A 17,174-nucleotide genomic window follows, 5' to 3' on the forward strand; every position below is an offset into this window, starting at 1 on the left:
ACTTTAATGGTATCTGTGTCACTTTAAACGTGGGAGTGTCAGTCAGCGCCACTAGTAGCCATGGCTTCGAGTGTGGCACACTTTTTATGATCCTGTATGTCATCACGTAGCACGTGAACCTATTACTAACTGGCAGCTGACCAATATTCCCTCGCATACAACCTAAAGGCACCAACTCTGCCAGTACGAGACCCTCGTTAATGAATAAGAGAAACAAGTGTATAATTAAGGGCTCGTTTTTCGTGTTTACACAATACTAATGAGATCTAACAGACAATAATGCCAAAGAAGCTATAGGGGAAGTTATCAGACCAATTATAATGTATATGAGAAGAACGAAAAGTGGGTGAAAATATAACTTGCCGTGGGTAGGATCTGAACCTGCGACCTTCGAATAAACCATTCGATGCTCTACCGCTGAGCTACCACGACAGCTATTTCCCCAGCCACTTTATTGGGTATCTATGTCAATTTAAGCTTGGGAGTGTCAGTCAGCGCCACTAGTAGCCATGGTGACGAGTGTGGCACGACAGCGGGCCATCGGCAGTTATCGTTCTCAAGAAGAAGGCGTCATTCAGGTCGTCAGGTGGTGGTGGGTCGACGGGGGCTCAAGACAGGCAGCCGGCATCAGTGTGTTTACTGCCGGGCTTGTATATGACGGTAATTTCGTTTTCTTGAAGTCGCAAGCTCCATCGCTCATGGAGACCAGAAGAGTCCTTCAAGGTGGCTAACCAACACAAGGCGTGGTGGCCGCTCACAACTTTGAAACGCCTGTCGTAGAGGCAGAGGCAAAACTTCGACCTAGCATACATGATGGCGAGGCAATCGTTTTTTGTTGTGGAATAATTGGCTTCTACCTTGGACAGTGGCCCGGTAGAGTACCTAATAACTCTTTCCGCTCCATCAATGTTTCTGCCCAAGAACAGCGTCGAGTCCTTCATTGCTTGCATCGGTGTGTTTTAGGGGTGAAGCTCCTTATAGCGGCACCCGTTTGTCCCTCGTAGTCGTTGTAGGATGTAACAAGTATAACATTTTGACCTCCAAGGTGGTGCCGGTGAGAGATTTCTTCTGTGCGTTGTCGAACAATAAAAAATAGTGCTCAATCTACATGCCAATGGCTGCTAATGGGGAATGAGAGACAGTAGCATTCGGCTTTTAGTTAACGCGCACGCGGCGATCTCCATTAGCAGCCATTCGCATGTACATTAAGTACTATCTGACAAAAAAGGGTTGCTACGTTATACTCGCTGTGTGTAACCTCCTTAGTTTTAGAAAGGTTTAGCGAGCGTTAAGCCGCAGTGCCATGAATACAATGAACTAGTATACACCACGAATGAACAAGAGGTGGTTGAAGGAGGGAAGTAGATACGAAGCACAAGCCGTAAGAAAGTAAAAGCCGAATTCTCCTGTCTCTCGTTTCCCATTGCCCCGCCGTGGTGGTCTAGTGGCTAAGGTACTCGGCTGCTGACCCGCAGGTCGCGGGATCGAATCCCGGCTGTGGCGGCTGCATTTCCGATCGAGGCGGAAACGTTGTAGGCCCGTGAGCTCAGATTTGGGTGCACTTAAAAAACCCCAGGTGGTCGAAATTTCCGGAGCCCTCCACTACGGCGTCTCTCATAATCTTATGGTGGTTTTGGGACGTTAAACCCCACATATCAATCAATCTCGTTTCCCATTAGCAGCCATTGGCATGTACATTGAGCCCTATCTGACAGGAAAAGGTTGGTACGTTATACTCGCTGGACGTAACCTCCTTCGTTTTAGAAAGGTTTATTGAGCGTTGGGCCGCAGTGCCATGAATACAGTGAACTAGTATATACCATGAACTTGAGGTGGTTAAATGTGGGAAGTAGACTCGAAGTGCAAGCCGTGAGAAAGTGTGCATGTGCCACCTCTCGTTTAGTCCTTGGAATGTCCGCTAGAGGGCGGTGCTTCTATATGGGGAATATATGGGGATAATGGAGAATAAATCTTTTTTTGGGTTCATTAAGTATTACGACTTGGTGGCGCTAGCCACCAGCCGATCTAAAGAGTACATCCATATCCATCTATCCATCCATCGATCCATCCATCCAATATATGATGAAAAAATGCGAGATGGTGGTACTTGGAGTGTTGAATATATGGATGAACGGACACACAGACAGATGCATGGATGGGCGCATGAACAGACGCAGGGGCGGATGCATGGACGAACGCAAGGACGGACGCACGAACAGACGCAAGCACGGACGGATGGATAGACGCATGGACGGTCACACAGGTGGACGTATGGACGGACGGAAGCAAGAACAAATGGACGGAAGAATGCTCCGCCCCCCCTCTCCATCATTCACTCCTTGGATATGCTTCTAATTTTTTTTCTAGCCCCGTGAAATCGTGGAAATGCGCGTGTAACAGAGGATAATCAAAGTGGACGATTGGGCCTGTTGGTGATGCATGATCTAAGTGAGTCGTCTGTAGGTGTGCTTTTAGTTCTTGAAGCGCTCACTGTTAATGATGACTTACTAACTGTTAATTAACTCTCTGTTAATGATGACTGGGCGGCGCTTCTTCAGCGGCGTTTCTCACTTCAACATCACGTCAGTTCTGGGAAGGATGATTGAAATAAGGGGTTTTGCGTCCCAAAACCACCATATGATTATGGAAGACACCGTAGTAGAGGGCTCCGAAAATTTAGATTACCTGGTGTACTTTAACGTGCCATCAAATCTGAGCACGGAGGCCTACAGCATTTTCTCCTCCATCGAAAATGCAGCCGCTGCCGCCGCGATTTGATCCCGCGACCTTCGAATCAGCAACCGAGTACCTTGGTCACTAGACCACCACAGTGGGGCGGTTCTGGTAAGGTTGGTCAGAGGAACGGCGATAAAGGCGATGCTTTTGACGAACCTTGTGTAGTAGGTGGAGAGGCCGAAAAACGGCGTACTGCCTTCTTGTCGGTGGGAGGTAGGAAGCCGAAGATGGCGGCTGATTTCGGCGGGTCGGGGCAGAGTCCAGACTAGCTTGTCACGTGTCCAAGGAACAAGAGCTCCTCGTACGCGAATGGGCACTTTCCTGGCCTCAGGGATAGGGCGGAAGTGCTGATACTTTGAAGTACAGCTTCAAGTCGCCGGAGATTCTCGTCGAAGCTCGAGGAAAACACGACCACGTCGTCCAAGTACACGATTTAGGTCTGCCACTTCAATACTGCCAGTACTGTATTCATAACGCGGTACTGTATTCATAACGCGGTGAAGAGTCACAGGCACCGAGCAAATAGGACCGAAGGACATGACTTTTAACTCGAAAAGACCGTCTAGTGTTATAAACGCAGTCTTCTCTCTGTCTCTCTCGTGGACTTCGGTTTGCCATTAACCAGTCTTAAGGTCTATTGACGAAACGTACTTCTCATTGTGGAGCCGATTCAGCACGTCGTCAATCCGTGGGACAGGATACACGCCCTTTTTGTGATTTTGTTCAGGCGGCACTAGTGGACGCAGAAACGCAGGGTTCCATTTTCTTCTTCACTACTCTAGGAGGGCTGGTGAATGTCATAAAGTAGCGTTTCTTTGACTTGTTTTTCAAATGGAAAGCATTTCTTAGCAAACTTCGGCAACCTTGAGCGCATTTGTCTATCTATCTGTCTAACTATCTATCTAGCCGCCTGCGACTTTTAGCTCTCCTGGGCGTTTCGATAGTGGTATCGATACCAAACTGGGTATGGCATAGCATGACTATATGAAGAGCATATTTGACTAGTCGTAGCATGAAAATCGTGACATGCATGTCATGAATATTATGATTTTCCTTTCATGGTCTTGCTGCTCTTGAGTGCTTTCATTCACATGACATGTTGCAAAATAGGTATGGTATGATGTGATTGCATGGTGAACACAAGTGAGAAACCATAACATGAAAATCATGACATGCATGTCATGTAACAACATGACTCCATGCCACGCTCATGATGCGGCCGCGGTCGTTTCGCTAGCTTCACATATTCCAAACTTGGTATTACGTAACGTCAATGGATGTCGAAAGTATGTGACTGGTGCAAACATGATAATAACGAGATGCGTGTCTTGTGAGAACATGACTACGTGCCACAGTCAAGGCACCAATGCACTCCGACGTGACCCGGCGCGCGTACACGCCGGCATTCGTTTCGTCGCATCACCCCGGCGTTGCCACGCCAAGTGCCGGTCCTGCCATATGCTCGCAGGCGTGCGCTGGGTTCCTTTGACGCACGCGCGTTTGAGAGCATCCGGCGTTTCCCTATCTCGAAAAGAGGCAGACGCAGTACTGGTTGGGGAACGCATTGGCGCCAAATGCGGCATGTCGCAATACGCGCCGGTTGCCGTCGGGCCACGCTGACGGACGCTGGTCGCGCCGGTCGCGCTTGGCGTCTGACTATAGAGTGCTAGCGTTTTGCTAACGTAGCGCCGCTGTGTCCAGCGTGCGCGCGCGTCAACGTTACGTTGAAGTATAATGGTCCCTTCTTGATGCGCTCGAGGCTGTTTCACTAGCTCTACATACACCAAATTCGATGTTACGTGACGTCAATAGATGACGGAGGTATATGACTGGTGCAAACGTGATAATCACGTGGCGCGTGTCATGTAAGAACATTAAAACATACCGTGCTTATAGCGTTCTCGCGATAGTTTCGCTAGCTCCACATATACTAAATTTGGCATCACGTGACGTGAATAGATGACGAATGTAAACAACACATCCAAACATAATAAACATGACAAGGAAGCCGAGTGCAAAGTCGGTGTTATGTGACGTCATTTGATGACGTTGTATTACAGGTGCAAACATGATAATCATGAGACGCGTAACATGTAAGAACATGACAACCTACCACGCTCATAGCGTGTTCGCGGCCGTTTCGCTAGCTGCACGTATACTAAATTTGGCATGGCGGGGCTTAAATAGAAGGTAAACGACACATTCCAACATGATAATCTTGACATGGAAGTCGTTTACGGCATAATTTACCTTCACCTCGTAACGTTGTGGTGGTTTGAAAGTGGCATATCAATCTTCTTCATTCGTGCTTCGCATATCATTGATTTGCACTGTATGTGTGATCTACCAGTTTTTCACAGCCTCCAATCTCGCGTCGAAACCCGCATTTATATGCGCGGTTTATTGTCGCAAAACCACCATAATATTATCAGAGACGTCGTAGTGGAGGGCTCCGGAAATTTCAACCACCGGTTCTTCCACCGGTGGTCGACCACCGGTTCCGGGTTCTTTAACGTGCGTGTCTTAACCCTGTAGCACTTTAACGCGGTCATCTTGCACTTTCCTCTGATATGATGCGATGATCAGGGATTGGGGTATGCCAGATTTTTGGTGACGACGAAAAGCAATCTTTTTTACTGCAGGAGCAGCATTTTGAGCTGTTTTATAGCTTGTGGTCCAGGAGGCTCGGATTGATCTCGGAAGCGGAGGGAGGGGCTTGGTTCCTTGGAGCAGGTTCTGCTGAATCGGTGGTGGTGAAGGCACTGGTGGCTTCGACAATTTCCTCGATGTATGCGATCGTCGTGCCTTTGTTCACGTGTAAGGTTAGTTGCTGGAATTCGTGAACACAACTGTTGCTTTGCCTTTGCGCAGCCCGACGATTTCTCTTGCAACGCAAAGGTCTGCTGATTTCGGTGTGTTGACTTAAATAATGACGCTGGAGCGAGGCGAAGTAGTGACTTGTTCTATCAGAACATTCATGGTTTGGTTCCCAAACAGCGTGCGCAGTGGTAGTGCTTCCTCTGTGGATAGTGTTAGCTACTTTGTTCACTGGTCGAGGACTGCACAATAGAGCCATAAGAAGTCCATACGACGGATGGTATCTCTTGAGCAACGTTGTAGGACTACAAAACTTGCGGGATAAAAACGGCTGGTAATGATGACTGGCTGTGCAGATTCCTGCAGGCGTTACTAGGCGGCCTTCAGCTGTGCGGATTTTGGGGGCTTCCTAAACAGTTAACTTTATTTAACTTCGCTGCGAACGACCCACTGATGAGGGATTGGTCCGCTCCTGTATCAATGAGAGCGGAGACGTTGTGGCCGTCGAGTAAAACGTCAAAGTGGCAAGTTCGTCGCTTTGCATTAGAGTTAGGTCATGGTGTCGGATCACGGCTACATTCGTTTGTTTCGCTTCTTACATGTTGCGTCGTCTAGTCTTCTGGCCGCGAAGCTTCTATTTCTCGTCTCCATGCTGTTTGCAGAGTATTCATATTACGCCACGGCGTCATCAACCACGTCGGTAGAAGACCTTCACTGGTTCGTCGTACAGCAACCGCAACTCCATCGGTGGCTGTCATTAGTTTGTCTAGTAGGGGCTCGGAGATCAGCCTCGAGCAAGGCAGGTGTACTGCCTGCGATGCGGTGACATGTAGCTGCCGGTTGATGGCGAACACGACAGTCCTCAGGGCATCAGGGCGCTGCATCGATTTAGTCGGCAATGTCCAACGGTCTTTCACCTCGTTGAGGAGCCGGCGCGTCGATAGCGATACCGCGCACTCCCATCTCGCGGTACTCGCAGTGGCGGTAGGTTTGGCGTGCTTCTCCGCAATGGTAGCACAGTAGGCAGTCGCCAGGGGCGCGCCAAACGTCGGTGTTCATCGGGGCGTAGCACTCGTCGGTAGGCGTGGCGGAAGAGCGTTACGGTGGGTTGCTGCATAGTAGCTGATAGACGGCGGCTGCGTTAGTGCTGGCTGAGGAACAAATGAATTTCAGCTATCGACGTTACCCCTGGCTGTAACGAAGACAGCTTCAATAGCTCCATTCACAGGATGGCTCGGATGCGTTCGCGCTGGTATTCGGAGCCACGGACTTTAAGATATATGCAGTTTGGAGTCAGGCGACGATTGCACTGTTCGGTGCGCATTTCCAGCGTCTTTTCAACTGTCGTTGCTCCCGACAGGAATTCTCCTATGCTGTTTGGTGGATTCTAGAAGCGTATGACGGGGGGCTAGTTGGTAAGACACTTACAAAACTTATAACCGCGCAGAAACCGCGACACAAGAACGAAATAGACAGGGTGATCGCAGACTAACAACTTATTTACTGCAAAAGTACGCCACCGTTTTTGAAGCGAACTCAACGTATGTGGAAAGGCAAACAATACCACGAGAAAATTTGCAAGACTTCTATCAACTAAAACTAAAATCGTGCTACTTGCTGGAAATATACACAGATGATTCGCTAATGCACTTATCAGGCCCGTGTCTAGCTATCCAAGATGCCCCCAAAGTCTCTCTTACATTTTGGCACTTGGCTCATCCTAACACCTTGGTACTGCTGAAAATGGGCTTACATTCCTGCACGCATGCACCACAATGAACTGGTAGGGGCCTCCCTCACCTGTCTTCTATAGAATCAGCATGCTCTATCAAACGCATATTAATACACCTTCCAGTCTGCCCCGCACAAATCATTTCACAAGTCAAGGGGACCTCGTTAACCACTCTCATCCTACAGGGTACATACGCACGTCTGAGCTCAACATCGCAATGTCCATTGTTTACTCTGTTCGCATCAGACATGCTGCACAAACGTGATAACTTGTAAGGCGTTGAAAAAACCAAATCGACCCCGTATCTTCCTGCCACCGTTTTAATGTCATGTGATACCTTGTGTAGGTAAGACATCACTTCGACCTTCCGCCTCTCACTCCTTTCCGATTCTTTTCCCTCATTTGCCCTTGCGTTAACGTCAGCGGCCGTGGTACAATGGCATACAATCCTTAAAAGTGACTCTGCTACAGCCTGAAGCAGTGTCAGCGGGAAACTTGCATTACTGAGATGACTCACTTAGGAACAAAAAGTGCCTTTGACTTCGTGGTGACAAGACTTGGCAAACGAAGACCATAAGCATGACATTACTATGCCTCTCTTCACAAGCTTCGAGTGAGAGGAATCAAAAGGAAATAAAGCCCTGTTCGTGTGGGGTGAGTACGACCAGCCCACATGTTTGCTGTCATTAAAAAAGTACTTTAAACTTAAAAACTGCAGACAATCTTTGTCAGGCATTTCGAAAGTATAATTCAACTTAGTCGTTGTGACATTAAAGCACTGAAGAATACACTTCGCTATCTCTTCGAGGTCATTGCCCGAGTCGGTTTTTACAAGTATTAAAAAGTCATCTACGCATCTACAGACACGAACAGTGCAATCGCCAGTAAGCACACCAGACAACGAACAAATCACATCTGCTAAATATATCTCAGCGAGCACTGGCGCACAAGAACCTGTGCATATGCCTTAATTTTGCACAAAAAAGTTCTTCTGGAAACTCACAATCGCAGAGGTAAGGTAAGTCTACAGCAGTTCCGTAAATTGTCCTACCGACACACCACTTGAATTTTAGAACGCGACCGCTTCAGAACTTTCAATACCTTTGCGTACTGCGCTAAAAAGGTCCTCGTGGGGAATCGAGTAGAAAAGCTTATCAATGTCAACCGAGAACCCAGGATTCGCTTTTAGTGTACTATCTTAGAGCAGCCCCACCAGTCGGTGTGAAATCGCGACCTTGTACGGGTCCTCCAGGGTCAACCCCGAAAGCCGCCTCGGCAGGTACCGGCTGACAGTAGCCTGGCATGTTCCACGCTTCGTGACAATAGCTCGGACAGGACAGTTCACCTTATGGCCTTTTGCACTGAAGACTAAGCTGAGTGAATGAACCTTGTTGTTCTTCACTTCCCTTTTTAACTGGTCGAGCTGTAAATCTTCCAGCAACGCCCCTACTTTCTTCTTGCTCCTGGCGGTTTTATATCCTAAATCCAAAAATTCTTCTTTACAGCGGCCAGGGCCTTGTCACCAAATAGTCCCTGGGGCATGACTATGCAGCTACCATCCATGGCTGCCAACAGTAGTGCATCGCACAGTTATAATTTTTCTGATTGGGGGATTCCATACCAATCCCTCGAAGAGTTTCTTTTTCACTCCTCAAATGAGAAAGCGAACTATGCGGTATTCTGGCATGGCTCCATCATCGTTGCGGAAGAACTTTATCAATTCCTCCGTGAACAGAGCCACGTTTTCCTTCGGAAACTACGCGAGTTTCGAGCATATCTTTGGCCATCTTTTTGCAGACATAGGTGAATGTTGCGAGTAACTTGGTGCGAAAACGGTCTCAAGTATTACGAGCTTTTATTTAGCCGAGCCGTTGTTTTTCAAATCCTGTCTTGGCTACGTCTTGCAGGGCCAAGTATATGTTCCAGAGCCAGTGTTTACTGCTCCAGGAGTCCAAAACGGCGACGTGATTGTACGCTTGCAGCCAGCTTTCTGAATCTTCGAATGATAAACCGCGGAAAGTTGGAGGCACCTTCGGTGGCCGGAGCAGAGTCAGTGCAGGCGGCACAGGGCCTGTCATCGTCACTATGTCTGCTTCTTGATCTTTGTCGTATTCTTAGGTAGAGCCCCGAACTCTGGTGGTAGACCGTGTTGCCAGGCACGTAGCCAGAAATATTTTTCGGGGGGGGGGGGGGGGGGCGGCATCAATTGGATTTTGGGAGGGGCACTTCCTTACAATGGCCATATTCCGCTCTCTAAGGTATGGCGAAAAACATTTTGGGGGGAGGGGGGGGGCACGTGCTTGGTATGTCACCCTTTAGCTAGGCCCCTGCCTGTTGCCTATGTTCATATCTATACACGCTCCTTTGGTTTTTTTTTTCTTTGAACGGCCACACAAGGTGACTTGGTCTATGTCCTTGAGCTTCCCCGTGATTGCAAAAACATCTTCAGCACATGGTGTACTTTTATATAGGCTCATGTCTCTTAGCTGCCTGTTTCACATTAGAGATTAGCCGATAAACTGAACAAGGGAAACGCAAAGCCAAAGCATGAACACTGATTCTTTATTCGCGTGCAGGGGGCATGCTGTTAACCTCAGCAGTTGAATAAACAAATATAAAATTTAATCTTGAGATAGAGTTACTGGGTGCCGGTTAGCAAATTTAACAGTTAGCAGGTTCTTTCTTAGGTTCGGTGCTTTGATGAATGTAGTGATGAAGTGTAGTTGCATTGACGACAAGGCTACGATAAAAATTTTCTAGTTTTCTTTTACCTCTGTTTTGTTAGCCATAAAAAATAAGAAAGCTAAAAATGAAAAAAGTCGGGTCATCAAATTATCTGTGTGAAACTAGTTCACCGCAGAAAGCTAAAAAGCGGCAAAAAAATTGTAAAACCGTGCAACACACGATAATTATGCAAGCCCAGATCTTGTCTCTCCTTACTTATCATGAGCTCATTCATTGTTTTTTTTTAGTAATGCACCAGCCAGCCCCATTTGATTTGATCATTTTATTCAAAGTGAGCTTTGTGATTTTGTGCGATAATTTATAAGGAAACCCAATGCCTAGACGCTTGAAGTTAGACAAGCGCTGTGGTTCCTAATAAAAAGAATTTCCCACTAAAAAAGACAGAGTACATTTGCGCAGAAGGCCTAGCATGGTCACAGCGAAAACTGAAAGATAGGCCTCTCCAGATTCTTTTTGGAGTAGCTGCTACGATTATACTTGCATAGCATCCACAAGGCCATGAATTATAATTGTTATGAAGTTTGGAAACACCCATAACGTCATTAATGATTATTCTGCGTAGAAGCGAGGTACCTTCAACAGATTTGAAAACCATTATTTGCATTTTGTTGATGTGGTCACTAATGACAGTGATTAGTTATAGCTGAGACGACTGTATTGTATTGAGAGCTCTAAGTGGCAGCCATGCTTCATGGACCACAATCTGTGGCTTCCGGTCGTTATTTTACTCTCCTAGCAGCGTATATACTACTTATGTTATATCATTCGATGTAAAAAATACAAGTGCACTTATGAGGTACCGATTACAACAAAAAATGTAATTTTCATGTAGTGAGAAGCATCCATTCTGCCAATATTCGTGATTGTTCATGGAAGCATGGTACTCGCTACCCCCTTGTAAGAAATTACAAGCCAAGCTCCTTCTTTGATAAGCTTACGTTACCACTCTAATCACGTCTTTATTTTTCTCCCAGAGATCAACAACAACCCGATGGAATCGGGCTCCAAGCTCCAAACTGTGTCCGTGACGAAGCCGTGGCAGAGAATCGTTCCCCTCGACCGGACAACATCAGAGAGCGATCATCACACACATCCGAGAACCGAGGAGGAAGTCGTGCCAGAGAGCCAGGATGGCTGTCATGTTGCCGAGAATGACGGCGAGCGTGACGACCGCGTGTGGATCGCGTGGTCTTCAAGGCGAGTCATATTCAGTGGATGTGCATCCAGATGGTCCACAAATCCGAAGCCTTCTATTACGGCATGCCGCATAATCATATCGTGGCTGTGGTGCGTAAACTCTTAGATAATATTAATAAATGCGAAGCATTCCTCAGAGATATTCGGTGACTTACAGCGTATCTATCTATCTATCTATCTATCTATCTATCTATCTATCTATCTATCTATCTATCTATCTGGCCGCCTATGACTTTTAGCTCTCCTGGCCGTTTCGATAAAATTATTGATACCGAAACGAGTCTGTTGTAGCGTCACTCTATAAAGAGCATATGGGACTCATCATAAGATGAAACTCATGCTATGTATGTCATGAATGTCATGGTTTACATTTCGTCGTCTTGCTGCTCTTGCGTTGGTTTTGTTCACATAACACAGTGCAAAACTGGTATGGTATGACATGACTGCATGGCTAACATAAGTGACAGACGCTAACGTGGAAATGATGACATGCATACTATGTAAGTCATGAGTACAAGCCAGGCTCATGGTGCGCTCATGGCCATTTCGTTAGCTTCACATATAGCAAATTTGGTAGTACGGGGCGTGAATGGCGAATGTATATGACTCATGCAAAGATGATATTCATGACATGCACGTCATGTAAGAACATGACCACATGCCACGCTCAATGCGCTCGCAGCCGTTTCGCTAGATTCATATATGCCCGAATCGGTATTACGTGATGTGAATGCACGACAAGGTTAAATTACACGCCCAAACATGATAATCATGATTTGCGTGTCATGCAAAACGTGACTTCATGCTTCGCTCATAACGCGCTCCCGGCCGTTTAGCTATAGCTCCACATATACCAAATTTCGTATCACGTGACGTTACTAGGTTACGAATTTAAATGCCACGTTCAAGAATGATAGGCATGACATGGAAGCCATGTATGACACATTTACGTCCGCCTCATAACATTGTCCTAATTTTAAGGTTACATATTGTAGCGATACGGCAGTAGACGGGCTTGTAAAATAAACTTATTTTTTACGCCGAACTTGTTCCCACTAGTTATGGGAACCGCAGAGAACTGTAAGTCTGTCGAACACCAAAGAAATTCTCCGAATACTTCCTCTGTCTCTTCACCAGAAGCCCGAGAGCGTGGCGTTTGCAAGCTTGGTCTGGCCAAACGCACCACGGTCTCGGCGCGGCATGGTGACGGGTGCTCTATTCGAATGCGGCCAATATGTCACGGCATTGCCCGCCTTCTATACGCATTGTTACGATGCACCAGATAATGAAAGGATGCTTGCATGACGTACTTTTTATTCCGATTAACTTCATAGCAGGGCTTCATGCAGATGACGTGCACCACCTCCATGACATTGCGGCGTCTTTGGCTCGTGTTTTCAGCAGGTTGAACTTCGTGACATTGGTTATATACGATGCACCACCTCGTAAGGGCCGAGGTATCCGCAAAGAAGCTTTTCAAAGAGTCCACGATGGCGCACAGGGGTCCATATCTATATTTTGTCCCCAGGCTGATAATGAGATTCACTATGTCGCTGATTGTACCGGCTGAAATCTATGCGCTGTTCGCGCCGTATTCTGTTCTTGCAATCTGTCGCGCTTCCTCGGCTCTTTGCAAGAAATTGTATAAATCAGGTGGATTGTTGCTTTCTTCAATTACCGGTAACATGGCATGCAGCGGAGGGGTTACTGTCCGGCCAAATACAAGGTCAAATGGCGCCAGTCTCGTTTCTTGGACGACTGTATTATAGAAGAATGTGATGTAAGGCAGTATTTCATCCCAGAACTTCGACATCGGCATACACTGAAAGCAAGTCCGTTAGAGTTCTGTTGACGCGTTCCATCAGGCCATTTGTTTGAGGAAGGTACGCCGTACTTTTACTGTGATGGGTGCGGGTCATTCGCATCAGACATTGTATTACATGTGCAGTAAATGGTGTGCCATGGTCTGTAATAACAACAATGGGCGTACCACGCCTGCGGTTTATGTTGTTGATGACGAACTTGGCAACTTTGAGAGTGGTTGCAAGTGCAGAGAGTCAGTCTCAGCGTTATGGTTGAGATAGTCTGTGCATATAACTATCCACTTCTTTCAGTTCCAGTTTCAGTTCCAGTTTCAGTTTATTCATTCATTCAAAATACAAAATTCGTAGAATGTAGTATGCTGACGAGGGTCCCAAAGTCAAGCGACTGCAGTGGGACCCTCGGTTAACAATAACAATAAAATTATTAATTATAACAGCACGTAAAATACGCAACACAAGTGAAAAGTAAACAGTGAACTTACATAAAATAACATAAAAAGGCAGTCAGAATGCGACACAAGAAATAAGACACAAGAAATAAGTTATAAGTAATAAGTTATACAAGTAAAACATAATCACGCCATAAAGCAATAACCTAAATTTACAAAGACACACCAATTTCATGCCCGGATACATAAGAATCGTTAAGTAATCATCGTTGTCAACCTAGTTATGCAAGATGAAGTTTTTAAGTTCACGTTTGAATGCATGAAAAGATGATGATGATTTTAGTGTATAGGGCAGGTTATTCCACAATTTAATGACAGCGAAGGTGGACGTCCTTTTGCCATAATTGGTGTTACATTTAGGAAAAAGGAAGTTGGGACTGTGGGCGAATCTAGTGCTATTGGTACAGCATCGATGCAACTAGCATCGATTAAATCAAACACAAGCTGTTTGTTAAGTTGGTTATATAACAATATGATTAAGTGAAAATTAAATAAGCCAGACACAGTAAGAATACAGTTAGCCTGAACGAGTGGGGTAGCATTAGAATAAAAGGAACTGTTGGTAATAATGCGAATGGCCTGATTCTGAATGTGCTGTACAGACGAAATATGAATGTTATATGTATTTCCCCATGATGTAATGCCATAGATGATGTGACTATGTATGAAGGCAAAGTGTAAAGACAATAAGGCTTTAAGTGAAAAAAATGACGAGATTTGATGAGTGATCTTATACCAAATGCTGTTTTTTGCTTGACGTAAAGAATATGATTGGTGAACTTTAAATGAGGGTCTAATTTTACGCCCAGAAAACACACACAGTTAGACGCAGGAATGAAATGATTGTCAATGAACACTTGTGGAATGAAAGGTAGCATTTTTTGTGATGCTTTAAAAACCATAAACTGAGTTTTGAGCGGGTTTAAAATTAAGTTGTTTAAGCGACACCATTCGAGTAGGTAATGATTTGTGCGAGATGGAAATGGTCGTATCATCAGCCTAAAGAATAACTTTAGAATCTTCAAGGCAGTCAGGCAAATCATTATTATAGATACAAAACAGCAAAGGTCATAAAATAGAACCCTGTGGGACCCCTTGATTAATTGTTTTAACATTAGAATTAACGCCCCCAATGCAGACTGATTGTTCACGATCAAGAAAGTAGTTTTTTATGAAGGTAAAGGATGGGCCAGTGATACCCAAGGACTCTAATTTGCTAAATGAAATATTATGACTAATGGTATCAAAGGCTTTCGTGAAATCAAGAAATACAGACCCTGTGAAATTACCGTTGTCGATGGACGTTTTCAAGAAATCGCTTAATGATAGCAATGCTAACTTCATAGAACTACCAGCCCGGAAACCGAATTGACAAGGCTTTAGCAGCTTAAATTTATTGAGGTACTTGTTAACACGTTTCAGAAATAATTTTTCAATAAGTTTGCTGATGGAAAACAAAATAGAAATAGGGCGGTAGTTGCTGTCGTATCACAATTTTTTTGTACTGGGATTAACTTGGCTTTTTTCAGTGAGCTCAGAAATATACCATGTTTAAAAATGACAGTGATTATATTGCTTAAGACTTCTGAGATGTCTGGAGCAGCAAGTTTTAAATGAAACGCCGATACATTGTCTAGTCCAGCGCTACAGTTTTTTAGACACAGGATTGTAGAATAGACTTCGTCAATGGTAACAGGAAATAGAAAGAATGAATGGATACAGCGGGTAAGGGTGTACGAGGATACTTTGGGCCTATCATTGTATATTTCATAAAAGTAATCGCTAAAAGACTTGGCTATGTCAGAGGACTCAGTACAGATTCGCTGTTTATACCTCATTTTATCAATTACATTACTAACCTGAGGTCTGTTTAAAAAGTCATTAAAAAGTTTCCATTTTTTCTTTGGGTCATTTCTTGCTTTACAGAATTCTTTTTCGTAATAAAGTCGTTTTGATTGTTTCAGCAGTTTATTCAACATCTTACTATATTTTTCATACCTAAGTCTCAAATTCACATTAAATGGCTGTTTTTTTTTGTTTTCCTGTAGAGATTATCTTTTTTCCGCATACTAGTTAACAAGCCTTGAGGTAACCAGGGGTTACGTTGAAACCAATATATTTTCTTGCATTTAACACTTTTAGTGTTTGCATGCACACCTTTGAGAAATAGGGAGCAGAAGTTGCCTAGTGCTTCTTCAGGATTTTCTAAGGAGCTAATGGAAGACCACTCAGAGCCTTCAATTGCCTTATAAAGTTTTTCTGATCGAAGGTTGACGTGAAATGGCACGTGTTAAGGCGAGGTAGACTTACGCCGAAAGTTACAAAGACAGGATGATGATCAGTGATGCACACATCAATGACTCCTGCGCTAGGGGTTGGCGAAAAATGGCTTAATACGTGGTCAATGAGCGTGCTTGTTCCAGTGGGTGAAAATTGAGTAGGGGATGAAATTAAGGATTCAAGCCCGAAGCCAAGAAAACAATCACTATATGCTATAGTGCTGTTGTTATCTGTATCCATTAGGTTAATGTTGATATCACCAACCAAAACAACTTGCTTATTTTCTGCGGTGATAATGTCGAGTACAGCAGCTAAATTATGTAGAACATGCGGAATAGACGAAGATGGAGAACGGCAAATGCATGCAATGATCACTTTATTTAGATTAACAGAGGAGGCGAAGGCAGCCTCGATCCGTACAGATTCACAGTTGGGAATATTCAAAGATAGGTCGGTCCTGCGCTTGTACTTTATCTCGGGCGATATAAATATGGCCGAGCCGCCGTAGCGACCCGAATCGCGGTGACAATATTCAGAGTTAAACGATCGAAATCCGTACAGATTACCATCACAAGATCCTAGCCATGTTTCACTAATACATAAAAATGAAAAGTAATGACATAGTAAGTCAGTGAATCCAATAATGTTATCGTAGTTTTTGGCAAACTACGCGCATTGATGTGCAGCAATGAACAAGTAGAATTAGCAAGGAGGGATTTAGTTTCCTCGAAAGGAAGCAACGACATGATGACACACGACGAAAGCTATGAGGTGGGAAAAGCGAACCGAATTTGTCAACGTCACGTGAATAAGTTGAGATCAGATTCCGTATTGATCCAAAATACCCTGCTGTCTTCTGTCTTGCGGGCCTTGATATGACAATTCTCTGTCCAGAGGAACCGCCATTTTTTTTCCTTTTTTAGAAGAAGCGCTTACTAAACAACTTTTTATTGGCAATGGTAAGATGTTTATTGATACAAAGGCTGGATTGTCATTACTTCCGGATAGTCCTAACAGGGAAGCACGCAGTCGCGCCTTACGCGCTTTGCGAAGGAACTCATTTTTCTTCTCGCGTGAACAAAAGCGCACGATGATGCACTTGTCAGCTGTTTTACTGGCGACGCGATGAACTGCATCAATATCTGTCGATGAAATAGGACATTCAATCACTTGTCCAATGGTTTTCAAAAGGCTCCATTTTGCTAGTCAGTCTCACGGATTCATCAGATTTGCCAGCCAGCACAAGGAACGTGGAAGCTGACTGCTTTGAATGGTCTGCCGTAGAGGTAGGGTTGAAAGTTCTTATTGCCCAGATGATGGCGAGACATTCTTTTTCTGTTGCAGAGTAATTTGGCCCAGCTTTCGATAGTTTGCGGCTTCATAGCCTAAAACTTT

At 45.0% G+C, this 17,174-nt stretch overlaps 1 protein-coding gene across 1 annotated transcript in view; it reads left to right on the top strand.

The window, feature by feature from the left end:
* Nucleotides 1–17,174, top strand: part of LOC119180815 (uncharacterized) — a 318,155-nt gene that overhangs the window by 131,236 nt on the left and 169,745 nt on the right. The window contains exon 4 of the mRNA XM_037431955.2: nt 11,005–11,227. Coding sequence (XP_037287852.2) covers nt 11,005–11,227 — 223 coding nt within the window. The remainder of the gene's footprint in view (nt 1–11,004; nt 11,228–17,174) is intronic.

This window comes from Rhipicephalus microplus, unplaced genomic scaffold (genome assembly GCF_043290135.1).
Source record: "Rhipicephalus microplus isolate Deutch F79 unplaced genomic scaffold, USDA_Rmic scaffold_14, whole genome shotgun sequence".
NCBI classification, from domain to species: domain Eukaryota; kingdom Metazoa; phylum Arthropoda; class Arachnida; order Ixodida; family Ixodidae; genus Rhipicephalus; species Rhipicephalus microplus.